The sequence below is a fragment of the Tamandua tetradactyla genome, chromosome 17 (genome assembly GCF_023851605.1).
Source record: "Tamandua tetradactyla isolate mTamTet1 chromosome 17, mTamTet1.pri, whole genome shotgun sequence".
In the NCBI taxonomy this organism is placed as follows: Eukaryota; Metazoa; Chordata; class Mammalia; order Pilosa; family Myrmecophagidae; genus Tamandua; species Tamandua tetradactyla.
In genome coordinates, this window is record NC_135343.1 from 19,625,397 (window position 1) to 19,652,879 (window position 27,483).

Sequence of the window (27,483 nt, forward strand, 5' to 3'; positions counted from 1 at the left end):
ACTTCCATCACCTGTTCCGCCAGCTCACGCCTACCTGCCCTCCTGCCTCCCAGACACATTGTGCGGTGAGAAAACAAACTCATTTGATTATCAGCCAGGGCCAAAGAAGATTTAGAATAGGATTCCTTCATGCCTGAAGGAATGAGCATTTCGGATCAAGTTGAGAGCAATGGCATGTCCCAGGACTTTGGGTTCCTGATACTGCAGGCCCTGGTTTCTCAAGGGTATAGCTGGCAGGGCCCCGATTCAGACAAGGAGTCCTGCACCCTCAGGCTCTCTGAAGGAGAAAAAGTTGAACTGATCAATGGTAGTTAAGAAAGAAAAAAAAAAACCACACCCAAAAGAAAAAAATCTTGCTTGAGAAGACTCAGGCTTTCCTAGTTAATAGTGAAAATTGTTCCTGTGGGTGAAACTTGTGAAAGCAGTAAGGGTAGGGGGATTCAGAAATGGGTGGGGAGCCTCGGGGACCAGCCAGCTGAAACAGGGCAGGCTCGCCCTTGGCTTTTCTCCAGGAGAAGTAGCTGCCCGGGGTGCTGTGCTAAGCCGACTAATTCCAGACTGAGAAAGGCCAGCCAAGGACCCCTTCCCACTGCCAATCTGGGGGAAATGCCACAGTCCACAAGTTGGTGGGATGTTTTATCTCATTGCATAATACTACACCATTCCCCTGTGTGTAGTGGCTGTTCTATATATATATTCACGGGAGGCAGCATATGGCTCTCCCCACTCCCACCTGTCAAAACTGTGACTATATCATTTCTGACGACCAGAAGGAAGCTGCTAGGCTGGGCCATGTTTCTAAATGCTGAAGAGGTAATTCAGAGCCATGAAAAATTGCACCATATGCTTTGGGTTTGCGGGCTGCTTATGTGCACGGGGCCAGGGTTGGGTGTGAATCTGCCACGGATGCAATCTCCCTGCTGCAGTTTGCACCTTGCAGGGGTCTGGGGTGCCTTTTTCTGTCTCTGGAGGAGAATCTGCCGGGTGCTACTGTTCAACAAGAGGGGATTCACAAGGAAAACAGGCTCCCCCAAGACTCCCTAGGCCCCACCCCAAACACCTTGATAACACCAGGCCTGGCCAAATAGCATTTCTTTAAAAAATAATAATAATAACGTTTTTGGTTTCATTTTATTGGATAAAGGTTAAGAAAGCGCCAGCGTCTGAGAGAAGTGAAGCCAACCACGCCCGACGGCGGCCTAGAAGGCTGAGGGCCCCTGGCGCTGCGGGGCGGGCGGGCGGGCCGTGGGTCTACCTGGGGGCGCTGGTCTCTGCCAGCCGGTTGTTCATGATGCCCAGCGCGCCCACGCCGCCCGAGAAGCCGTTCTGGCGCGTGTTGACGCACACGCTGCGCGGGTAGCCGTTGGCCGTCTCGGACAGCTGCTTCTGCAGCAGCGCCAGCGACACTTTGTTGGAGGCGGTGAGGTCGCGCATGGAGATGAGCTCGCCAGACAGGCGGCGGCCCTCGGCGTCGCTGTCGCAGGCCCTGCCGGCGTCGTGGCCGAGCGCGGCCAGGCGGCGGCGCAGCCGGGAGCCCGGGGTGATGGCGTTGCGCCGGGCCAGGGGCGCACCGGGTATCGGGCAGCAGCGCGCGCAGCAGCGGCAGCTCAGCTTGCGCAGCATCCAGTTGAGCACCTGCTTGATGAGGATGGAGATGACGTTGAAGAGCGAGTAGATGCAGCACACGCCGAGCAGGATGAAGAGGAAGTTGCCCAGGCGGTAGAGCCCCTGGTTCCGGTAGGCGGCGTTCTGGCTGCTCACCAGGTCCCCGAAGCCGATGGTGCTGAAAGTGACGAAACAGAAGTAGAGCGAGTCCACGTAGTCCCAGCCCTCCACGCTGGTGTACATGGCCGAGGCGCAGCACGACAGCAGCACGGCGAACAGGCCCAGGATCAGCAGCACGTGGTACACCGAGGGCTTCCAGCCCGCCAGGCTGTCGGCTTCGGAGAGCGCCGAGCCGCGGCGGAAGGAGGCGGGCAGCAGGCCGCTGCGGCGCAGCTGGCGCTCCCGGCAGGCGCGCATGATGAACGCCATCAGCGAGATGATGCGCTCCAGGAAGAGGTTGAAGAACAGGATGGTCCCCGCGCAGCCGAACAGCCCGTAGGCGATGAGGAAGGCCTTCCCGCCCACGGTGGCGGGGGTCGTCATGCCGAAACCTGTGGAGACGCGGCAAGGGTCAGCGAGGGCTGGGCGGGCGGCCCCTCCCGGCCCAGGCAGGGAGCAGGTGAGCGCCCAGGTGGAGGGGAAGCGGTACTTAGGCCATTCCTCTCCCTTGGTCACACCGGATACAGCTCCTGATCCTGGCAGACCCCCAAAGTGATGGAGGAGGTATTGGGGCCCTCCCCTTGGGGAATCTATAAATCAAAATGACTGGGGCAGGAGAGTCGGGCAGGAAGGGCCCCTCCGGACCTGCAAAACGGCAGCTGCTGCACGAGGGCAAACCCCTGAGAGGCCCACAAGGCGAACAAGTGACACCTGTCTCCACACCCCTCCCGCCGGCTTTTTATGGAGTCAGGGTGGCACACCCCAGCAGGTTGCCTTAAGATAGAATTTCAGAAGGGCTGTGGCTGGGCTGGAATTGCTCACTCCCGGGCCCAGGAAGGGTGTGATCAGTCCGCGTAGCCATATTTAATGGTTTCTGAAAAGGGTTTTAAGGAGCTGACAGAAGGGTTGTTGGAGAATGGGCCCATATCCCTCAGAGAATGAGTATGGCTCTGCCATTGGGGCCACCTCCTTCTCACCCCAGAACCACCAACACCCCTATTTCCCCTTAGGTCCAAGGGAGAGGTTTGGCGCCAGACTGGGGTCTGCCTGGGTCTGGGGTTGCTTTTGTCCTGGCAGTTCTGCTCCCTGCCTGGGCAGCTCCTCATTGCTTTGGACCCTCATAATTAAGTCTTCGCTTAAGCATTTGTTCAGAGCAGCCTTTAGGGGAGAGTCTCATCAATTGATTTCAGCAAAAGGCTTGGCTTCCTGCCAGCATGCTCAGCTCTAATGTCTAAGGCAGTGCAGAGCGGCAGGCTGCCCCTCAGCAAGCTCTGTCTGATGCCAGCTGCCAGCTGTGATCTCTTTGGGGGACCCCTGGTTGCCTGGCACTAGCTATGGGAGGAGGGGTTAATCTCGTGGAAGGAAGAGTCGCATGCTGCTTAGTCTGAGCTGAAAATGGATGGTCCGTTTGAACAGCACCATGGGACCTTTCACCAGCACTGGTGGCAGCAGATCCGGGCCTCCTGTTTATTTCATGCCCAGTGTCGGAAGGACCAGCTGTATGTCGCTGGAGGGATGGGACCACTCAGGGAAGGGGAAGAGAAGAGTTTTTGTCTGTTTGACTAATTATTTCCCTAAATAGGCCAGAGGAAATAGTAATACTTTCAGTGTAAATTCCTTAAACCTCTTTGTTAATAATTTTCTAGATTCCCTCGGGGAAATGTCCAATTGCCTGACCTGACCATGATCTTAATCGTTTGCTACGTGATCCAAGCTATGGGAAAATCTTATGCTGATACCCACTTTGAGGGAGATGGGTTATGCCTCTAGATTCAGAATTTGGCCATGGTAGAGTAACCAAACAAGCACTCTAACCAGGAACTTGATAGAGGAATTTTGCTCAACTTTATTGCTAAATTCAAATTCATGAATTTATAAAGATAAATTTGTCTTTATAAATTAATATGGTTTGATGTGGAATGGAAATGTTTGTATTTGTGTGTGTATTTATAGAAAAGTCCTAGACCAATAACCCCAAAGCCCAGCAACATAAATAAATCCTTGACTATTCCTATAAGAGAATACCACACAGCAACACAAAAACAGGAACTACAGCTGATTGCAGTACCATGGGTGGATCTCACAAAAGAAATGTCGAGCGAAAGAAGCTGAACACAAAATACGTTCTGTATTATTCCATTTAAATATAATTCAAAATCACGCAAAATGAAACTACAGGATTTTGTTTAGGGACACATACCTGGTGGGTGGTTCAACTATAATGAAAAGCAAGGAAGTGATTTCGATAAAAATCAGAATTGTGATTTCTTCTGGGGGAGGGGTGGGACAGACGACACAAAGGGGCCTCTGGTGGTGGGGTGGGGTGGAACTGTTCTGTTGACCAGGGTGGTTACCTGGGTATTAGTAGTATAATAATTTGTTAAATTGTGCATTTGGAGGGTTTTTTTTTTAATTGTAATTTCATGATACAGAAAAGCTAAAAAAAATGTCTGGTCTGTTAGAACTTTCTTTAAGGGCCTTAATTCTGCTCTGCCTCCTGCTGTACAGGTGAGAGAGCAGGGGCCTAGGGGATGTGACCCACAGCTAGCTGGGGACAGCGTGCCGTCCATATGTCCTGGCTTCTAGCCAGCTGCTTAGGCCATTCTACAAAACCCTGCTCCTACTCACTTAGGGAGAACAAGCCTCTAGGAGAGGGATCACTCTGCTAAATTCCCAAAGAAATTGAAAATCCTAGGCCTGGAAAATTAATACTTTGCATTGGAGAAGTTGAGTGGGGTTTTTCTGTTCTTTAGGGTTGTCAGCCACAGTTTCGAAGCTGAGAATGTTACCCCCCAACCTACCTCCCGTTCTAGAGAGAAGTGCTGGACTTACTAAAACAGCAAAATGGGTCTATGCACTAGGAGTTCCCGCCACCCACCTCCAGGCTGTACCAAAAGGATAGAAACCCTCCAGGGGTTGATGGAAGATAGACATGAAGTAGGAGAGCTGTTGAAGTGGGGAGTGCTCTGACACCCCCCACTCTCTCCTAGGAAAAATGATGGGGGGGGAGGGCAGAGGTTGATGGTTCAGGAGAACCTCTGAACCTAACAGCAAGAAGGGAGCCTGGCAGCTCACTTCCTGGCTAGATGCTGGCAGATTTGCAGACATTCCCAGGCCCACCCAGGGGCACCGGAGCAGAGCAGAGCAATAGTCAGGAAGAGTCAGATGTGTGTTGCTGAGCTTAGTAAGGCTGTGGGTAGGTTGACTGGAGCAGCCTGCGCAGGCAGGGGGAGGAGGGTGGGCCCCGGTGGGAGCAGCCTGCACATCCAGGGCTTGCTGTACCAAGGATGTGTGAGACTGACATGGGGCAAGTGGAAGGGCGCCTGCTGGAGAAAGGGGACTCTGATGATATGGGCTGGTGGGGGGGGGGGTGTGTGCGGCAGAAGGCTGGAGAAAGTGTGAGAGTGAGATGGAGAGTGCATCACCCCCCACCCACCAAGGAATGTGCGGGGCAGTGGTCCCTGTGAGGGGCGGGGGGCAAAGACCCATAAATGGGCTGCATAGAAGAGCATGTTACTCTAAGGGTGAGCATTGCAACCCCCACCCCCACCCCCACCGCTAGGTGAGAACCGCAGTGGCATCAGTGATTTATGACGACGAGCAAAGAGGTTACCCCCTCCTTCCAGGGCAGGTTCCTGAGCCAAGTGTCAGGCTAGTGCTGCAGGGAGAGTATCAGCTCCGATTAGAAGTGAATTTGAAGATTTGATTTAGACTGACTGAACTTTTTTACCATCTAAGAATGAGTCTCAGTGTTAAAACTGGGACTTGTTCTGTCTTAACTATTTGGAAAGTTCTAGCATCTGCCCAAGATGTTAAGGAATCCAAAGGCAAACTCTGAAAGTCAACGGATAAACACAAAGTCTTTGCCTCTGTCCGCCTGTTTAACAAACCAGCCCCACCTGGATTAGCCCTCGGCTGGTGACTGGGTGCCAGCCACGTGCCACACACAGTGCCAACCCCACAAGCGTCATCACCTCAGTTCTGCATGACAACCCTGTGAGGTAGGCATGGCCCCCACTGACAGGCTGCGGGTTATGGGGTTAGGACTGCGGGGTATGGGGTTAGGTCGCTCATCAAGCTCAGCCTGGTGGAACTGAGGCTGGAGCCCAGCTTTGCTAGCATCTAAAATCTACATTCTTTCCATTACACCAGACTGTTTTCCAAGGCCACCAAAGGAACTGCCATTCCCTTTAGAAGACCAAATTGCAGTCCTCCAGGGCTAGCAGCCAGAGGAGCATTTTCATATGAGTTGCGCCTGACCCAAACAGTCACAATTCCTGTCCCCAAGAGTCCACTGTCCTCTTGTAACCCTCCTTCCACCGACCTCACTGCCACCTTGACCTGGGGCAGGCGAGTGGCCACTCTCCTCCCTTACTTTTTCTACCGAGGTGGGCTCCTCATCCTTCCTGTGGCACAGCTAAGATAAGCTCGGCTAGTTGAATGAGGTTACCCAGGGCTTGGGGACAGCAGGAGGAGTGAGATGCAGAGGGACCCAAGCATGGGTGCTGCTGCAAACAGCCTGGCTGGCCAAGCACAGGTAGGGCACTAGTCTAGCCCTTGGGGTCCCCTGTGGACCCCCATGTGGCCAAGGCCACCTCTTCCACATGCAGGGAGCATCCGCAGGGGATTCTAAACTCCATGTTTGGACTCCTGGGCTGTGCTAAGGCCCTCTTTTGGAGCCCAGGCAGTTGGAGATCTGCCTCTGCTTTGGAAGACTGAACCCAGGTTGACACCTGCGCTTTCCCACCCCCAGCACCCATTCTGCCCCTGCACAGGGGTGGGGCCTTAGCTCTACAGCCTCCATAAAATAACCAACACCAGATAAGCAGCCAAAGACCAACCTCCGTCCATCCACTCCTTCAGTGAACATTAACTAGGACCCTGGGGACAGCAGGCCTCACACCGGCTCAGGAACCTGGGGGAAAACAAGACAGATGCGGCCCTCACCCTCAGAGCCTTTCTGGCTGCTTTCCTAGAGGCCCCTCGGGGGGTTTCTTCCGCGATGTTTGCAATCCCGCCCCCCTCTGCTGCTGGCAGGCTCCCGGCCGGCCGAGATGGGCCGCAGCTCTTCTCTGCTGCTCCTACATCGAGGCTGGGCCAGAACTCGTCCGGGGGTCTCCTCACAGCCCTGGATCAGCTTGCGTTCATCATGATTTCTTGGTTGCACCATGACTGCAAGCCCCAAATGACGCTGCATATTTGACCGGCCCAGCTGCAGGGAATGAAGGTGATAGGGAAGTCAGGAGGTTCTCTGGTGGCCGAGGGGGGCTGGTGAACGTGTCCCTTGCTGCCCTGACCCTGAGGGCTGACCCCCTGTGTCAGCCTCACTTTCTTCTGGTTCCCTACAGAGGACAGCTCTGGGGACAACATCCGGAGGCTCAGAGCTCTGGGGGATGCTGAGACCTGGGCTCCGGCTTCGTGCTGAGGGCTGTGGGCTCCTGGCCTGGTGCCATGGACTAGCCAGTTGCTTCCCACAGTGGGAGAGTAATTCCAAAGTTTTGTCAATTTGTGGGGAACCAGGCAGGCTCAGGAGAGAGTCCTTGAAGCTTCAGCCAGAGAAAAGGCAAACCCAGACACCCTGAGAATCCCTCCTCCCCCAGTCACACCCTGCAGAGGCGTAATCTGTCCCCAGGTTCGCACCAAGCCTGCTATTTTGTTTATGCCACAATTGATCTGCCATCCCAGCTTGCAAAGAGCAGACACTTGGGGGCTTTATTATGCCACTTTGACAAAAGCTGTGAAGCTCATTCCCGCAGCCTGTCTGGTGCCGCCTTTGCAAATGGGGCCCCGGTGACAGCTCGGAGAGCTGTGGCTCGGCTCAGAGAGCCTGGAAGTGGGGTGGGGGGAGTGAGCAGTGATCCTTAGCGTGTACCCCTGCGTGGCAGCCCCCATCCGATCCCCCGTCCACCCTGTGAGGGAGACAGTTATGACCCCTGTGACACAGGCGAGGAAGTGAGCAGGGGAGGCGAAGGCATTGCCTGAGTTCCTGTCTGTGAGTGGCTGAGCTGACCCCGAAGCCCGACCCCTTCCACTGCACCAGACAGATGAAGAGTCTTGGCTCATGACTCTCTGGGACCTTTCCTTGCCAGGCTCTGAAATGTCAGCCCCAGGTTGGGAGGGTTATAATTTATTGTCCAACCCAGGATACTTCTGAAAGTGAAAGGGGCATTATTAATAATTATACCAGAAGGGCATGGACTAACCAGGGACATCTCAAGCAACAATCTGCAAGGTTAAAATATAGACTCCAAGGCAGAGTAAGACTGAATAAACTTCCAGAGGTCATTCATTAAAAGGGCCCAGGGATCTGCATTTAAGAAGCCAATGTACCTAAAACCCACCTGGGGATCTTGTTAGATTCTGGGGTGGGGCCACGAGTTTTCATCTCTAACCTGCAACCAGGTGATGTTCCTGTGGTTGGACAGTGAAACTTCATAACATCTCTAAAGTCAGGGTGCATTTTACCATCCTGGCCTGACACTGTTTGTTTGGCATAATTTATTTTCAGTAGTGAGGACTTGAATTGCATCTGGTATTAGGCACAGGTGAGTGATAGCATTAATTACCTTCTGGGGCCTGTCTTGGAAATGAGATTGGGAACAACCTGCAAGCAGGGGCCACATCTCATTGGCTATTTGGAACTAAGTTGCCTGGGTTTGAATCAGAGTTTCACTGCTCTCTAGCTGTGTGTTTTTGAGCAAATTACTCAACCTCTCTGTGCCTCAAGGTTTCATCTGTAAAACGAAGATGTCAACAGTATCTACCGCAAAGAAATTTTTGTGATATTACCCACAAAACACTTAGAATGGTTCTTGGACTGTTATTAAGCCCTTAATAAAGTCTGTTATTATTACCAATCATCTTTCTACTCTCTACAGAGAATCTTGTACAAAGTAGGCACTATTGTTATTTACTGACTGAAAGTAGAAATTTCAAGAACCTCAAATTTTAAGAACTTCAAGGGTAAGCATTATAGAGGTCGAGGTGTGGGATCAGCGGGCAGGAGCTGGGGAAGGGCTCAGAAGTGCGGGGGCATGACCCATGGTCCCTCAGGGTTATGGGATAATATAAGGATGCCAGTTACATTTGAAAACAGCTAAATAACAAATGATATTTTAGTATAAGTATGGTCCAAATATTGCATGGGACACACTTATACTAGAACATTATGTTTTCCTGAAATTGAAATGTAACTGGGGGTCCCGTATTTTTATTTGCTAAACGTGGCAGTTCTTCTCCCAGCCCCACTAGGTCTGCTCGCCACACTCCTCTAAGAAGCCCTTCCTGGTTTGATCGTTACCTTCCGGGAACTGGCTGGAGGAGGGATTAGCAGCCTCTGAACTCTAGAATCACCTGGGAAACCTTAAACTGTTTCCAGACCCCAGGGGCACCCACAGCAGCTGGAGCCGAGGGCCTTCTAGTGGAGTGATTGGGACCGTTTCTGGACGAAGTGGTATTTGTGGTCAGTCTTGAAGGCTGGGTGGGATTTTGAGGGTGGGGGAGTTGAGGATGGGCTTGAGAAAGGCCTAGGGGAGGGAAGGGCTCAGCCGGCCTGGCTCCCGCGAGCTTGGCACCTGGCCCATCCTTCAGTGACTGTTGGTGTGGGAGGGGCTGATGATGTGTGGAAGGAAGAAAAGGTCAATGCCACGAGAACTTCCCAGCCACATGCTCCTGGGGCTGACCCCACAGGAGCTGTGACACAGTAGGAACCTCTCCCAGCACCTCCAGGAGCTTCTCCAGCTTCTGAGCCCCGCACCTGGCAATACCTCCGGCTTCTTGCACAGGACAAGCTCTGGAAACCTCAAACTGCAGGAAGTAAACTCAGCGAGATTCCCGCAGACGTGCTCAGAGCTGAGAGCAGAGGTTCTGAGCAGGGCCCTGGCTTGGCTGCTGCCTCCACTTACCCCCTAACTCTCAGCTTTGCACCCTGAAAGTTACCTGAAGACAGTACCTGCCTTGTGAGGAGGTAATTTTCACATGCTTCCTACGGTGCCTAGGACATCATAAGTGCTCAAAAACTGAACTGGGAAACGCCATGGGTGAGGCGCAGCCCTCTAAAGTGAAATGGGAATAAGCAGGTCATGACTTCGGAGTTTCCGCGGCTACAGCCTGCCTGCCACTGACTTGCTGTCCTTTCACCCCTCTGGGCCTCAGTTTCCTCAGTGGTTCCGGACCAGCAGCACCAGTACCTCTGGGCTCGCTTCCAGCTCTGGCCTGGGGCTGGGTGGGAGGCCCAGCGAGAGGTGCCATGCTTCCCAATCCTAAAACTGAGTGAGGCCGCTGCGGGATGTTTGCAACTGAGCCTGTTGTAGAAACTCTGGGACTGCGGGCTGCTGCCTCTGCTGCGTATGCCTCGTGTGCACGCGTCTCTCCCTGTGGGGTTGCGTCTCTCCTGGAGGCCCAATGACTCAGGACAGGGCAGCCGTCGGCAAGACCCCTGGAGGTGAGCTTCCTCCCCTACTTTCCCATTTGCTTCTGGCGTGTTCTTTGGGTTGGGGGACCTTTGGGATGATTTTCTTTGTTTGACGAGAGGAGGAGGGGGTTGGGGAGTTAGGAAGAGGATGGAACCACAGCTGCAGGCCAGTGACCTCCACCATTTGGAAAGTTTTGGCAAACTGTGAGCAAAGAGCAAGTGGCTCCCTAGGCCCGGGCTGGTCTCCAGCATGGATTTCTGCAGCAGCGGTGCGCCGCCCCCACCCTGACTCTGTGCTTTATCTCTGGGATTAACGTTTTCTCTCCTCACCAGAAATCATTCAACAAAATGAGTTATTAAAAGCAGTTTAACTACTACTGCCTCTGGGTATCTCCAGCCTAACAACCTCTCCTGGGGAGCAGCTGTCAAGCTTAGGTCCTGCCGAGCTGGCGGGAAGATGACTCATTTCCGTGGAACCCAGCCTGCTCCCTCTACCTCCCCCTGTCCCCACCCCCACCCCCCGCCCCCCAGATCTGTCCCTGGCTCCCTGATGACTAATCCTTGTCAGGGATGAGATCCTTGCCTGCCCCCCACCCTCCAAGCCTCTGGGAAAAGAGCAGAGCCCTAGCCTTGGCCCAGAATTCTGGGGGAAGACTGTATCCAAGACCAGGGAAGGCAGGGACGGTCCCTGCTGGGACAAAGGTCTGGCCACCTAGAGCTCGGGATCGGGGCTGATGAGATGAGGGTAGCTCCGTCCCCTCCCAGCAGCAGCCTCTCAGAAGGCAGGGCCACCATCCCGCTCCCAAGTTCCAATACCATGTCAAGTGAATCTCATTTATCTTAAGTCCTACATCACAGGGGAGCAGATTTTAAAAGGAAGCCTGTGGTGGCTCCTGGAAAGCAAAGAATTCTGCTCTTAGGTGGACAGTTTCCAGCTCCCCTCAGTCAGTTCAGAATCCAGATACGAGAAGCAGCCATAATACCACAGCTCACATTGGAGGGCCTCTGTGCCCTGGCTGAAGGGGGAACGGAGGGGAAGGGGCAGGGTCCCCGAGAAGCTAATCTTGAGCCCCCGGGATCAGCTTCCTGACGCACAGAGGCCATTTGCTGGCTCGATCCCACTAAGTTGTCTTCAGCACTGGCTCCCCGCAGCCCCACTGCCTCCCTTCTCTTCCCACAGAAGGCAAGATGAACAACCTCACAATTTATAGCTGCAGCCAGGGAAGCACCCTAGGGAGGACATGAAAACTGTGTGTGTCTGCCCGCTGGCAGGCTGGGGGACCTGGTCTTTGCACCTCGGCAGAAGGGGCTCTGGGTTCGGGGTGGGGGGCCTGGCCTTTGGCTGCTGGGCTGAGGCTAAGGAGTGAGGAGGCTCCTTCTTCTATAGGGGGCCGGTGCCGCCCTCACAGGACTCTCCACTCAGGATCACGGAGGGAGAGGAGCTGGGTCCCGGGTGCCTGGCCCACGGCGAGGAAGGAATGGAGGCCCTGGGGTTCTGGAGCCCCTGCGCGGGCTGGGCACTGGGCTGGTGCCTTCACTTCTGTGCTCCTCAGCCAGCCTGGGAGGGCAGCGGCATCCTGGCCGTGACACGGGTGAGGGAACTCAGGCCCAGGGAAGTAAAGCAGCTCGAGTGAAAGAAGATAGTGGCAGGAGGCAGACCCCGCACCCACACCCGCTGCCCTCTCCTTTCCACCCCTGAGGCCTGCCTTGCATCCTGGTTCCCGGGATGCAACTGTGATTTTGCTCTGAAATGCGCATCCAGGGGGTACTGTGTGGGGGGACTTGCTGTGGCCGAAATGCCTGTGGCATGAGATGGCACCAGACCCTGCGTGATAGAAAGAAAGGGCAGCTGGGAGTCAGGGAGTGTGAGGAGACTGTCCAAGGTCACACAGAATGGCAGAGCAGAGCTGCTAAGTTCCTGGCAGCATTGCAGTCTGTCTGTGATCACCAGCAGACATGTGGTCTCCACCCGAGTTCTGGTGAATTCATTCAACACAGTCTGAGACCTGCCCTGCCATGCGTGGGGGGCGGGAGGCAGACCCTGAGGACAAGTGTCGTCGGGGCCCTGCCGCCAAGGGCCACCAGGAGCACACCTGCGGACAAACAAAATCGGGTTTCTGACCCACTGCCACAAGGGAGATGGCAACCACAGGGAACCGGGGAGCCCCTGGAAGAGGGAGTCAGGAAGGACTTATGACAGGATCTGGGCTTGAATTAGGCAACCTGAGGGACGGCTCAAGGAAGCAGGCATTTGCCCTGGGTGAATGTTATCAGGAAGCAGGGGTAATTCTTCGACTGAGAGTCTAAATAATTCCTACCTAGAAGGTGGGAAGAACCAAGTGAGGCCAGCACCGTGGTTGGTAAAGAAGCACAGTCACTGACAGCAGCCAAAGGGGGGCTCGGTCCCAGTGGAGTCTGGAGGATTATGGGGTGAGTGGTCTTGACTGATGCTGCTGGGTGGTGACGTGGCTTCTGTGTGACAGCAGAACCCCACAGCCAGCCGCGCCAGGGGCTGCCTGGCACAGCCCTCTTCCCAAGTCTTCCAAGCTGTTTGTACACATGTGTAGGTATGTGTATACGTGCACAGGTGTGCACTTGGCTCCTTGTGCAGGGCCCACAGTGACTATGAGTGCCTCTAGGTTGTAGAAATATGGGTGATTTTTAATTTTCATCTTCTTGGTTCTTTTCTGAATATTTCACATTTTCTGCGAGGCAAATGGGGTACTTACTGCTTTTGCAAACATAACTTTTACCTCAACAGCTATTCTTAGTTTTAAACATTTTTATACCTAAAAATGAATTAGCTATGGCTTCTGTCCTCAAGACAAACCATGGCCATCTCGCACTATGAAGATGATGGCAGGGAGCTGGAAAGGGATGCTAAGAAGTGACAGATGCAACCTAGGAGGGCTTCCCAGAGGAGGAGCTGCTGGAGCCATGCAAGTGGATGTGGAGGGCGAGGGCCTGGCACTCAGGATGGGGGCCTGGGTAGGAGACACGGAGTCACGGTCATGTGGATGAGACTTTCCAGGGAGTGTGTACAGAGTGAGGACAGAACCTCTGGGGAACCCCAGAATTTCCGGGGCAGGAGGTGGAGCTTGTGAAGGAGACTCTCCTTCAGTCACCCACTGTTCGCTGAAGGCATAGTTTGTGCCAGTTCTGTGCTAGGCACTTGAGATTCATCAGCCAAGCTCCCTACCCTCATGGGGCTTACCTCTCAGTGCGGGCGATGGATGGCAAACCACAAGCAGAGAGAGTGAGTACACTGTATAGTATGACAGAAAGTGGCATGAACTACGGAAAAAAGAAAAAGCCCACTGTAGGCGAAGGAGATGGGGTGTTCCCAGGAGCAGGAGGGGACGGGGTGGGGAATTATGGGCCAGGGGCCTTGCTGAGGAAGTGACAGAGGGACTGGAGGGAGGTCACATGGGGGTGGGGGGTGAGGGAGCATGCCTCAGGCCAGTCAAGAGCCAAAGCAAAGGCCCTGAAGCAGGGTGCTGGAGGTGGAGGCGGAGGGGAAGAGAAGAGGGGAAAACAATAAAACGCGGGACTAAGATTAGTCAGCAGATCTCTCAAGGACACTCCCTGGGCAAAGTGTAAATTGCCACATGCCCCAGGATATGAGAAAATCCATCATTCTCTTCTGATTGTAGCATGAGAGAGAAACAGCTAAAACAGTGGCTTTATAAAAAGAAGAAGAAATATACTAAATAGTCAGTATTTTAAGTCACAGCAAAGAAGATGAATATATTTGATAACTCGTCTTTCTCTAACTACCAGCAGAATCTCATGCAATTTTAGAAGGAAATAAGGTGAAAAAGAACGACTGTCAACATTTTTAATACTTCTGGACAGCTGGTAGAGAAAATTTGGTCTTCTGTCTCATTTGGTCATCACTCTAATTCAGTAACAAGAATATAACATTGACCCCAATTTATAGATGAGGAAATTGAGTTCGTGGAAAATAATGTGTCTTCCAAGATGTCCAACTTCTTCAAGTCTGAGCAGAACTTGTATCTCTCATCTCAACCTCATCTCTTGAACCTATGATCTTTCAGTTATAACAAGGGAAATATTCTAGCATATATTAGTTCATACATTGTATAAAGTGTTTATATGCTCTCTCTCTCAATGTTTATTAATATTCCCATGTGACGGTAAAAACAAAATGTCTCTGTGGCTACTGTCGACAGAGACTTGGGAGAAAATCCAGACCCACCACTCATGGGTGCTGTGACCTTCCGCAAGCTACCTGCTATGCCTCAGTTTCCTCATCCATAAAATGGAGACAGTATTACCTTGCAGGGTGGTTGTGAGGAATGGATGGGACAATTCATGTAAAGTGCTTGGCACAGAGTGAACACTTAATAAAAATTATTCATTATTGGGGCTACACACCCCACAAATGGCAGCAAAGGGAGAAGGGCTGGATGGACTGACCTCTATCTTGAGGGAATATAAATGACAGTCCCCAAATTTCATAACAGCATCAAATGTCAACTCTTGTTTACACAAACGCTTTTTTTAAAAAAATCAAAAATTAATTTTGGGTTCAGTGGTAGAATGCTCACCTTTCATGCGGGAGACCTGGGTTCAATTCCCAGACCATGCATCCTCCCCCAAAAATTAATTTTATTACACTTTGATAAAAATATGTCAAAGGTAAGTTTGGAGGAAGAGAAAAAATCAAATGAATATCAGTATTCCCAATAAAAATAATACCTGCTTGAGAGATTAATTAAGGCTCTTCTAGTTGAAAGTATCTGAAACTCCATTCAAACTTGTGTAAGCAAAAAAGGGAATTTGTCAGCCCACATAACTGGGAGGTCTAAGGAGGTGGAAGCAGGAATAGCTGGACCTGAGGTTTCAATGATACCGTGAGAACTCCATTTCTATCTCTCTGTCCTTCAGCTCTATTCACTTCTTTTCCTTTTAATTTCCTTTTTATTTTTATTGATCTTCAGTTACCAGACAGTCCATCCAAAGTATATAGTCAGTGGTTCACAATATCATCACATAGTTGTGTACACATCACCATGATCATTTTTAGAACATCTACATCACTCCAGAAAAAGAAATAAAAAGAAAAAAGAAAAAAACATACATCCTTCCCCCTTCCCCCTTCCTCTTATTGACCCACTGGTATTGCAATCTACCCAATTTTTTTAAACCTCTTATCACCTCCCCCCATTATTTATTTATTTTTTGTTCTTGTTTCTTTACTTATCTGTCCATCCTCTGGGTAAAGGGAGCATCAGCCACAAGGTTTTCACAATCACACAGTCACACTGTAAAAGTTATACTGCTATCCAATTGTTTTCAAGAACCAAGGCTACTGGAACACAACTCTACAGTTTCAGGTATTTCCTCTTAGCTATTCTTAGACACTAAAAACTAGAAAGGATACCTATACAAATGCATAAGAATAACGTCTCGATTCTTTGAAATCTCTCAGCCACTGACACTTTATTTTGTCTCATGTCTCTCTTCCCCCTTTCCAAAAATACTTCTACTGGGATTTAATGTTATACCTTCCACCCCCATAAAGTGATAGTAGAAACCATCCATTTGAAAGCCACTTCTGTGTCTTCTGTAAAACACAACAACAACAAAAACAACCCGTTCATTACCCAGGCCCCTAATTTAAAAATTCATGAGATGAATGCCTCCAGAATTCAGTATCTGAAGGATTTGTTTTCTAGGGACACTTGTTCACTTGCTCTCTTTCACTGGATCCTGAGCTGACTATTGCCCTTTTTGCCTGGTCTGATGGGAAGCTCAGAGCCAATGCAGCAATCAATTGGTGTACTACTGTGTCCCAGCACTTGGTATATCTCCTACCTCCCATTGATTAATTTTTAGTGTCTTTCGTCCCTCCTTCTCCCTTCCTCTTCCTTCCATCCACAGGTTCTACTGAGCACCTGTGGTGTGCAAGCACTGTGCTAGGGCAAAGGCCCTGCCCTCTTAGAGTTCAACTTGTTCTAGTTTCATCACTGAAGTTTGCTCAAATCCTGCATGGAAGTATGCTGGCTTTTAGTCAAAATGATAAACAAGAAAATCTTCCAAAAATCTTCAAGTCTCAATAGTCCCACCAAATAGAATCTTTGTCTCTAAAGTGGTCTTTAAAATCCAGATTGACTGTCCTTTGCCTGCAGGCAGAGGGTTGGCTCAGTGAGCTCCTGGGCCAGGTTTGTTTGGCTGCAGAAGCCCTTGCTCCTTCTGTCTTTTGTAGCAACAGTGGCAGCAGGGAGCCCAGATTTCTGAGCCCTGATCAGGAGGCTGCATTTATATTTATCCTGCTAACTGCAGGGGACTGTTTATACCCAGAGAAACAACCTCCCAGGGGGGACAGGGCAGCCAAGGAACCAGGTGCTTCGGTCTTGCCTCCTGGGCCCTCTGGGAGCCCACACTCCAAGTCCCCACATAATCGCTGCACTGACCTTGCACCTCTTGGGGTCTAGGGGGCTGGGGGGAGTCTTGCCTTCCTGGAGCACCCCGCTAGGGCACGGAGGCTGACTCCTGCTCACCAGCAGCCCAGAAGGTGCACAGCCCAAGGACCGGCCCCTTTGCAAGGTAGCTGTATTTCTAGTCTCGCTCAGATTCAACATAACACCTGGGCACTTAGTAGGTGCTCAAGAAACAGAAAAGGGGCTTTTTCTGGCCTTAAAAAATTAGACTCATACCTTGATAAACTGTGAAATGCCTCTGTTACCCACCCTCCCTTTTCTTGCTCTCCTTCTGGGCAGGCTTTGAGGGGAGGGTTTCCTGGGAGTGGACGACAGCAAGCCTAGACTTGTTCTGGGGTCTTGCAGCCAGGCTGGGGTTCAGCAGCCTAGGGGCGTCTTCAGATGGACTCGGCCGGCTGCACAGCTTCCTGTTTTATCAGAGAAATCCTGGTCAGTAGGGTGATCTGGAGGGCTTCAGCAGGGACAGCGTGAGGTGCTCAGGCTTCTGCCTGCTGAGAACCCAAGTGGGCAGAGAAGTCAAGGCATGTCGCAGTGATGAGCAAAGAAAGGGCACGGAAAAGCTTACAGGTCCTCAGTGCCGGCTGGTGGAAAACAGGATGACACTTCTACTTCTGGGTGGATAAACACATGGGTCAGTGCGCACACTTGGCACGTGAAGGTGTTCTTTTTCAGGGGATTATTTGAAGTATAGGAATTTTACTGAAGCAGATGTGTCAGGGTAACTGAACGAGAGAGCTACCTGGACATTCTGTCATAAACAGCATCTGTCACCAGCACAGGCAACAGCGGCATCTGTTTGCTCCTTCACTCTACTGTGCGGCGGCTTATATGGGGTTTCATGGGCCAGGGACCATTTTCACATGCCATTTATTTATATCTCCCTCCAGCCATCCAGTGAGGCAGGTGCTGCTAGCCTCCGTTTTCAGATGCACAGTCTGAGGCTCAGAAAGGCACTGCGTAAGGTCACTCAGCAAGTGAGTGGCAGAGGGGGTGTCAGGTTTTGGGGCAGTCCACACAGTGGACCTGTGGCTGACGTCCTCCCTCGGGGTCTCTGCTGACACCAGCCTGGCTCTCAGAGCAGAAACTGTTTTGGAAGCTCAGTTCTGTTGCTGGGTGCTCCTGCTCATGGCTGGTCGCCCCAGAAGGCAGCAGGGTCTCCTACAGGGCAGGTGATCTGCTGGCTCTCTGGGAGAGGACAGAGAGCACAACCAGCAGGGTCCTAAGGGCTGGCCAGTGCCCCTGGATCGGTCCCCTGGGGCTGCACCAGCAAGCTGGGGTGGGCTGTGGGTCACTCCCTCCTCTTTCCTTCTGTCCCTGTCAGTCTGGAGATCTGTAAAAGGATTTTCAATATTTTAGAGTCCCTGTTTCCCCTCACTCTGTCAAGGAGTGAGGCATCGTCACCCTGCTTCCCTTCTCACGATGACCTCTGCCCCCGGTGGGAGGGGGACAGAGGGTCCTCTCTACGGATGAGCCGGGAGGGCTCCCCCTCACTGCCCCTGGGAGGAGGGGTCCCCCAGATGTGGTGCTGAGTCCCCAGGGTGGTAGCAAAAGGCCAAACAATATTCTGGAAACTCCACCACCAAATTTCACCACTTTTCTATTGGACCGACACCAGAGAGAACTTCACCTTGACTTGGGACACGTGGACATGTAAGTCCTTCCCTCTGCATAGCCCGTCTTCCCTCCCCTCCGTCCCCAGCACACACGTGGTGCCGCAGAGACAGAGCGAGGCCAGAGGAATTCTCAGATCGGTTCTCAGTGTAGCATCAGCCTGCAAACCTTCCCTTTTGAAGAGCTTCCCATCAGCAAAACCTCAGAGCCCAGGAACCCTGGCATCCCAGCGCGGGGCCTACACCACGTTAGCTCTAAATGACAGGGGTCGCTTACCAAGAACCACAACTGGAAAGGCTCCCTCTTTGAAACCCTACCTTCCCAGGCCCTAGAGATGGTGAGCACCATTGCTTCCACTGTTCTTACGAAAACACACCAGTCCTGGGTGCTTTCCATTCTGAGTAGCTCATAGATGGCAAAAGCTGTAATTTCACGGGATTTGTTTTAAATGCTCTGTGTTGGCAGGCGTGGGCTCAGATTGAGCACTCTGTAATTTTCCAGCCTCCTAAGTGGCCCCCCTGCAGCTAACATGTACCACACACCAAACATAGCCCACCCCTTCCCACCCCCTAGACAACCCGATGACTCATGCTGACTCGACTAGGCCCTTTCTGGGCGGGTCCCTGGACTCGGTCCCGTGGGGGATGCAGTAGTGTTTATGACAGGCTGCGGCACATCATCTCCAACGCATACCAGGCATCCGACAACAGGGATGCTTTAAAAAAAGTTAGTTTCTACATTAAACATGAAAACCAAGACTCAAAATTTTTTGTCCAGGAAAAAGACTCAAAGGCAAATCTCCGTAGTAATTTTTCCAGTGATGGAAATGGGGTAACTTTTTCTTTCGCTTCTTTGTGCTTTGCTGTTTTTCACCTATTCCATAATGAGCATTATTGATTAGAAATCATTAGTTTTGTCATTATTTTCTAAAGGCAGGGTCTAAGAGTCTGGGGGTGAGGAGGCAGCAGGGTGGTGAGGGGCCAGGCAGTAGGTGGTCACAAAGTCACTGGGGCAGAGGAGAAGGGGAGAAGGAGGGTCCGTGAAGCCTGAATTATCCTCTGAAGAGGAAGTGGACCTTCGATGCTACATGGATTTTGGATAAGTGCAGAGGGGGCCAAGGAGAGGGCATTCAGGCAGAGGTCATGCCCGGGAAGGGGGACAGTACCAGGTCTTGTGGATTAGTTTGGCTGGAGCTGAGGGTGCAGCCAGGGAAGCATTAGTGACAGTCAGGGCTTGGGAAGGCTGGAGCCAGGTTGCAGAACAGGAAACTGGAGGAAACCAGGCAGGCTGCAGTCAGAGATGAGCTCTTTAGGAGGCCTGGATACAGATTGCTGTCTTCTCCCAACTCAGTCCTTTATTAAGTACTTTTATATTCTTTTATGCTTGGGGTGGGGAAGGGGGAAGCAAAGGCGCAGAGGACACTGGGCTGGAATCTCAGCTTCGTTACTTGCTAACTCTTTAATCTGAGAAAGCCATCTAACCTCGCTCTGAGTTTCCATATCTCTAAAGTGAGGGTATGACTCATACCTACCTCCGCAGGAGCTGATGAGGGTTAAATGAGATTAAGTGTGTGACTGCTCAGCATAGTGCTTGTACAGGGTAAGTATGAGTGGTAGTTAGATTCAGGTGTCAACTCGGTCAGGTGAAGGTGCCTGGTTCTATTGCTGTGGACATGAGCCAATGGCATGTGAACCTCATCTGTTGCTCATTACATCTGCAGTTGGCTAGGAGGCTGCCCGCTGCAATGAATGATGTTTGATTTAATTGGCTGGCGCTTAAATGAGAGACTCAACGTAGCACAGCCCAAGCAGCTCAGCATACCTCATCTCAGCACTTGCAGCTCAGCCCAGGCCTTTGGAGATGCAGAAAGAAATCACCCTGGGGAAAGCTGTTGGAATCCAGAGGCCTGGAGAGAAGACCAGCAGAGATCACCCTGTGCCTTCCCATGTAAGAGAGAGCCTCAGTTGAAAGCTGCCTTTCCTCTGAAGAACTAATGAAATAAATTATCTCTTATTAAAAGCCAATCCATCTCTGGTGTTTTGCATTCCGGCAGCTAGCAAACTAGAACAGTACATCAAAATGTTGAGCATTTATTAACTTTCAGAAAACAAGGAATAGTATTTCTAGAGATAGGGGATAAGGAAGAATGGAGGAGTGGAAGGCATAGAATAAATCCCCAATCTGAATTTCATTTAATTTCCTTTGTTTTCTTTAGACAAGAAATTTGCTCAGGGCTGAGGCCAGCTGGCATCACCTACAGCTCCCTTGAAGAAGAACCCAGCTCACATTAATCACAGAAACAGAACACAGACAGGGGAAAGAGGGTAACGAAGGAAGGGTCATACACTCCCCAGCAACAGTCCCTCCCTCCACTCAAAACCTTCCAATGACTCCTCAGGCCTAAAATAGTGGATCCCAATGACCTGGCTTGGAATCTTAGATTACTGCAATCACTGCAAAGGTGTGTGAATCCATTTCTTCACCCACCATTGTTATTAGCCTGAATAACTTTACTGCCAGTAAGTACAAGTAAGCTTGTCCTTACCCTGTACAAGCACTATGCTGAGCAGCTACACACTTAATCTCATTTAACCTCATCACCTTCTGCGGAGGTAGGTATGATTCATACCCTCACTTTAGAGATACGGAAACTCAGACAGAGAGAGGTTACATGGTTTTCTCAGATTAAAGAGTTAGCAAGTAATGGAGCTGAGATTCCTCTGTGCCTCTGCTTCCCCCTCCCCCACCCCAAGCATAAAAGAACACAAAAGTACTTAATAAATGACTGAATTGGGAGAAGACTGCAATCTGTATCCAGGCCTCCTAAAGGGCTCATCTCTGACTGCAGCCTGCCTGGTTTCCTCCAGTTTCCAGTTCTGCAACCTGGCTCCAGCCTTCACAAACAGCTTGTACTACTGTTTTCAAACATATGTAAACGTTTTTATGAAGAGGAAAAGAGGCATTTAAAAGTGCTATTGAATAAATTCAGAGGGCTTTGTGTGTCTCTATATATTTTCTGTTTTCATTAATGAATACTGGAAGTATATATAACTTGTACCAAGTGAATTCTTTGAGAATATTCTTAGCATTCAAAGTGATCCTCACATTAAAAAGGTTGTGATACAACTCAACAACATAAAGACAAACAACCCAATTAAAAACATCGGCCAAAGACTTGAATAGAAATTTCTCCAAAGAAGATATAGAAATGGCTAAAACACACATGAAAGGATGCTCGACATCATTAGCCATTAGGGAAATGAAAATTAAAATTACAGTGAGATACCACCTCACACTCACTAGAACGACTACTATTTTTTAAAAAAACAACAGAAAATAACAAGTGTTAGAGAGGACGTGGAAAAATAGAAACATTGCTACATTGTTGGTGGGAAAGTAAAATGGTGTAGTCACTGCGGAAAACAGTTTGGTGGTTCCTCAAAAACTTAAACAGAGTTACCATATGATCCAGCAATCCCACTCCTAAGTATATACCCCAAAGAATGGAGAGCAGGGACCAGAACAAATATTTACACACCAGTGTTCATAGCAGTATTTACAACTGCTAAAGGTGGAAGCAACCCAAGGGTCAATCAACTGATGAATGGATAAACAAAACGTGGTATAGACATACCCTGTAATCTTATTCAGCTCTAAAAAGGAATGACATTCTGATGCATAATGACAACATGAATGAGCCTTGAAGACATCGTGTTGAGTGAAGTAAGCCAGACACAAAGGACAAAAACGGTATGATCTCATTTACATGAACTAATTAGAAATTATTATGCAAATTCATAGTCAGAAATTATAATACAGGATACCAGGGATGGAGAATGGGGAATTAATGCCTAATTGGTACAGAGCTTCTGTCTGGGGAGGTGAAAGAGCTTTGGTAATGCTTGATGGTAATGGGGAAACAACATTTTGAATGTAATTAACATCACTGAATTGTATACTTGAAAGTGGTGTTTGAAATGGGAAATTTTATGGTGTATATGTTAGCGAATAAAAATTAACAGGGAAAACTTTATGTGTGTGGGGGGGTGTTATTTATGGGAACTCTACTTTTTACATGACTTGACTCTACAACAGCTCTAATTTAAAAAAAAAAAAAAAAAAGGTTGGGAGATGTCTGGATCATCTAACCACCTGAATTTAAGACCCTGTAAAAATGATGGGAAAGGGATATAAAGGTATAAACCAGCAATAACACAGAGAATGTGGTGTGGGGCTGCCAGTGGATGAGAAATTTCAACATACTTCCAGAAGGTAAAGAGCAGGGAAAAGAGTGGTAATTTCTAAAGGTACAGGAGGATGCTGCAGCTCAAAAGGACTGCAGCCGAGAGGAGAGCTGAACTGCCCCAAAGAACCCTGGAGAGAGTTGGGTCAGGGAAATCCCACGCAGACAGTGGCTGCTTGCTCACCCACTCACCCAAAGAGACCTGACAGTCCACAAGTCCCAACTATGCCCACTGAGTTTCCAGTTAAATTTTCTATTTTTAATTCTTGAATGGGCAACCAGAGGTCAGACAGTTGAGGAAAGATCTGCACCATGAATGAGAAAGACTGCGTTTCAACAGCAGTAACAAAGATATGACCACAAAAGAAACAAAGATAATTTCTGGAACTAAAGAGAACTTTAAGATAAAGCGAAAAACCTTTAATGTTTAGTGTTTAGCTTTAGTAAGTACCCACAGTAGGGGCTGTGAAAACATTACATTCACAATACAAGAATGCCATGGTAAGAGTAACAGTAGAACAAGGAAGGCTCTAGAAAAAAAAATTTAAGTGACTATTAAAATGAAAATATTTGCTCCCTGAGGAAACTTTCCAGAAAATAGAATAACAGATGATGATACAGATAATAGGAAAAAGGAATTATGAGATTTTGAGGGTTGATCCAGGACATCTAATATTTGACTAATACAAGTTCCAGAAAGAACTAGAAGATAAAAAAGAAGGAAAAACATTTTAAAGAAATATCAAAAAAAAAAATTGACCCAAAACTGAAGGTCATGCATCTTCACATTGAAAATCCTGAGTAAAATGAATTACATACATATCTGTAAGAGGATACATCACTGCAAATTTCAGAACACTAAAAAAATGCTAAAAGTTTCGAAAAAGAGGGGGAAAAAAAGGTCATCTACAAAGGAACCAGAATCTAACTGAATCAGACTTCGCATCAGTGATAAAGATGCTAACTGACATAGAGCAATGCTTTTAAGTTCTGAGGAATAATACTTTTTTCAACCTAGAATTCTATACCAAGCCTAAATTAAGGACCATTTCAGAAAGTAGGGATGCAGAAAGTTTACTTCCCATATGCCTTTTAATGAAATTTTTTTTATGTGCTCCAGTGAAATGAGGAAATAAATTTAAAAAGAGGAAGACACAGAACCCAGGAAATAGTGAGACCAACCTGAAGAATTATAAAGGGAAGTCTCAGGATGACAATTTATAGAACTTAGAGGAAAACATTACTATCAGAGTAGGAAGATGGTAGGCTCCAGAAGGAAGGTATACTCAAAGATAGAAGAGTATCCTTGGGCTTATGAAAGAACTCAAGGAGGTAATAAAGGTAAAGACTGTAAGAAAGTAAAAAAAGACATTAGAAACTCAAAAAAAAAAAGTTGTGTAAGAGAGGAAATGTAATCATTATGCAGGGAAAATTTTATGTAGTCATAAAATGCAAACCATATTAAATGATTTTCAATTTTTTAGAATCAGCCCATAGACAAAGAACTGCAAACTTAATTACAGTTACAATAAAAATATAAATAGTTTAACTTTGGTAATATAAACATATATGATGGGAAAGTGGAAAGAAAAGATGAATAGAAACCAAAAGTAGTTAAGAGACACTATCTATAGTTACTGGATCAAAAGAGAGATATAAAGATGTTAAGGTGTTAGAGATAATCAATAGAGGAATAATAATGGTGATAAAACCTTATTTAAGAGAACGGAGGAGGAGGAGGAGTAAGTGAGCTAAACCCTCACTTAGCAGGAAGGTAAAATAGATCAAAGACTTAGAGTTACAAACAGATTGCTTAAAAATATGGGCATAATCACCAGAAAAACTAAAAACAGAGGTCATGTCTGGGGAGCACAACTACAAGTGGCGAGGGGACTGTTGCTTTCAGTGTAAGACTTTCTGTACTCTATGATTTTATTCTTTCCACATATATATGAAAGAAATTTAAAGGTTATTTGTTTTCAAGGTCAGGAATCAGTGACCTACAGAATAAAATCCTAATTCCTTAGCATTTTCTCCCAATGCTCCAGCATACCTGGTCAGCAAATTTCTCCAGTCAAATTGCCCGTGTATTTTTTTTTTTTTTTTAATACATGGACAGGCACCGGGAATCGAACCCAGGTCCTTGGGCATGGCAGGCAAGCATTCTTGCCTGCTGAGCCACCGTGGCCTGCCCCTGCCTGTGTCTTTTCACCTTGCAGCCTGCCCCAGCAATTCCCTGAACACACCTTGCAGCTTCCCTCGGTTCATGTCTTTGCACATCTCCTTAATAACTCAGCATAGATGTAATGGCCTCTGCTAAGCATCTCGTCTCTCCTCAGGCTGAACTCCTTTGTGGTCCCTCTTCACTTTCTACTCTGCCTTCATTATACTGGATTGGCGTGGACTCTGCTGCCAAGACTGTGAGGCACTGGGTCTTCTTCATCTTTCTAAACCCAAAGCCTGGTAAGATGCCTGAAACTATTCAATACCTATTGGTTGGTCTGAATGGAACTGTAGATCCAGGAAGCAGAAGTGGTGGAACAGTGCACTCAAACAAAATATCAGTGTGCTGGTTTGAAAGGATGTATGTCCCCTAGAAAAAGCCATGTTTTAATCTAAATTCCATTTCGTAAAGGCAGAATAATCCCTACTCAATACTGTATTTTGAATCTGTAGTTAGATCATCTCCCTGGAGATGTGATTTAATCAAGAGTGGTTGTTAAACTGGATTAAGTGATGACATGTCTTCACCCATTTGGGTGGGTCTTGATTAGTTTCTGAAGTCCTATGAAAGAGGAAACATTTTGGAGAAGGGGAGCTTCAGAGAGAGCAGAGCAGAATGACATAGCCACGAGAATCAGGGAGCCCACAAGCCAGCGACCTTTGGAGATGAAGAAGGAAGATGCCTCCTGGGGAGCTTCATGAAACAGGAAGCCAGGAGAGAAAGCTAGCAGATGATGCCATGTTTGCCATGTGCCCTACCAGCTAAGAGAGGAACCCTGACCATGTTCACCATGTACCTTCTCGGAGGAGAGAGAGACCCTGAACTTCATCAGCCTTCTTGAACCAAGGTATCTTTCCCTGGATGGATACCTTTGATTGGACATTTCTATAGACTTGCTTTAATTGGACATTATCTCAGCCTTAAAACAGTAAACTAGCAACTTATTAAATTCCCCTTTCTAAAAGCTATTCCATTTCTGGTATATCGCATTCCGGCAGCTAGCAAACTAGAACAATGAGCATTACAGCTTCCAACGCCCTTCCACATACTTCACTGAATTAAACTCTTATAGCACCCTGGGAGGTGGGTGGCATAAATGTTAATATCTCCATTTGACCTTCTGGGAAACGAAGGCTGAGAGGGCTTACATGACTTGTTTAAGGCCTACTATACGCAATAGATCACATTTCCTTTCTGAGAATCCAGCAGTTTTCCAAGAATACCAGTTTAATCCATTCATATATACCTTCCTCCTCTTTGAAACCTTCTTGCTTTTAGGACATCCTTCTTTCAGTTGTTCTCCTAGTTTAGCACCTTCTTCATCCTTAAAGTGTATTTTGTCTAATATTAGTATAGCTACCACACCTCAGTTTTTTTGTTTTCTGCTTGCATGGAATATCTTTTTCCAGACTTTCACTTTCAATCAATTTGTATCCTTGGGTCTACACTGAGTCTCTTATAAACAGCATATAGATGAATCTTTTTTTTTTTTAATCAGACTGTGTCTTTTGACTGGGAAGTTTAATTCATTAACATTCAATCTTTCTACTGTAAAGGCAGTTCTTCAACCATTTTATCCTTTGGCTTTTAAATAGCATATCTTATTCTTGTCTCCCTTTTTACCCTTACACCTTCATCTTTAAGACCACTAAGGCTCAGTCTTCAGATCCCTTCACTTATGTGTCCAGGATCACTCCTTAGGACTCAGTAGTTTTCAACCCTGACTGCACACTGGAATCACCTGAGGACCGAAGCTTCATTACCCAGAGAGTATGATACAATTGGATGGTGGTTAACCTGGGCAAGACTTTAAAAATATCCCCAGGTCATTTTAATATGCAGCCAGGAATGAGAACAATTGCCCTAGCTGATCCTCAGTAGGGCTTTAAATAACATTTATATAAGTGGTTCTCATCAGCAGCTGCAACTGGAGAGCTTTTAAAAATATAAATCTTAGGCCGACTCCCAGAGATTCTGATTTAATTGGCTTAGGGTCAGGTATGGACATTTATTTATTTTTTTAAATTTTTTAAGAGACTTTTAATGTCATTGCAGCCCTGGTTAAGAGCCAGTGGTCTATATGCTGATAAATCCCAAATTTCTATCTTAGCCTGACTTCTTCCCTGAGTTCTGGACTTGCATATCCAGTTGCCTCACCGATATCCCACTTGTGAGTTTGAGACACCTCAAGATCAACATTTCCAAAACTAAGCATTTGGATTGCCATCTCCAACCACTCTTCTCCTTAACTATCCCTAGCTCGGTAAATGGAAAATCAGTCCTCTGGCTACTAAGGCCAAAAGTCTTTCTGATCCTTCTTTTTCTATTACACCCTATATATTTGATCCATTCTACTTTCGAAACATATCTGGAATCCAACCACTGACTTTTGCTTCAGGCCATGAGGGAATAGCTTAATTCAGACTTGCCTCCAACCATAAACAATCAGAAAACTGGATAAAATATGTGAAATAATTATTTTCAGACATTAGAAAACAGGAGTTGTAGGACCGTGATTCTTAAGACAAGGGAAACAAACAAGGTTTGTTTGTTTGTATCTTTGGTTTTTTACCTGGAGGCAACTGTGAATTAGTAATAAAGAAAGGGGGCACCCAAAAAAGAGTCTGGAAGTCTTGCTGGGTTGAGGAAACAGGTTTGAATTTAGGGAGGGCAAGGAAATATAACTTGTGGAGAGGAGTGCTGGAGAGGAGGGAACTACCAAGATGAGCTCCAGAAATCTACATAGGGGTTCCCTTGAATT

At 48.4% G+C, this 27,483-nt stretch overlaps 1 protein-coding gene across 1 annotated transcript in view; it reads right to left on the bottom strand.

Moving 5' to 3' along the window:
- Positions 1-1,125: 1,125 nt before the first annotated feature.
- KCNK12 (potassium two pore domain channel subfamily K member 12) overlaps positions 1,126-27,483 on the bottom strand; it is a 47,315-nt gene continuing 20,957 nt past the window's right edge. Inside the window, exon 2 of the mRNA XM_077135089.1 lies at positions 1,126-2,156. Within this exon, the coding sequence (XP_076991204.1) occupies positions 1,252-2,156 (905 nt within the window). The 3' untranslated portion in view covers positions 1,126-1,251. The remainder of the gene's footprint in view (positions 2,157-27,483) is intronic.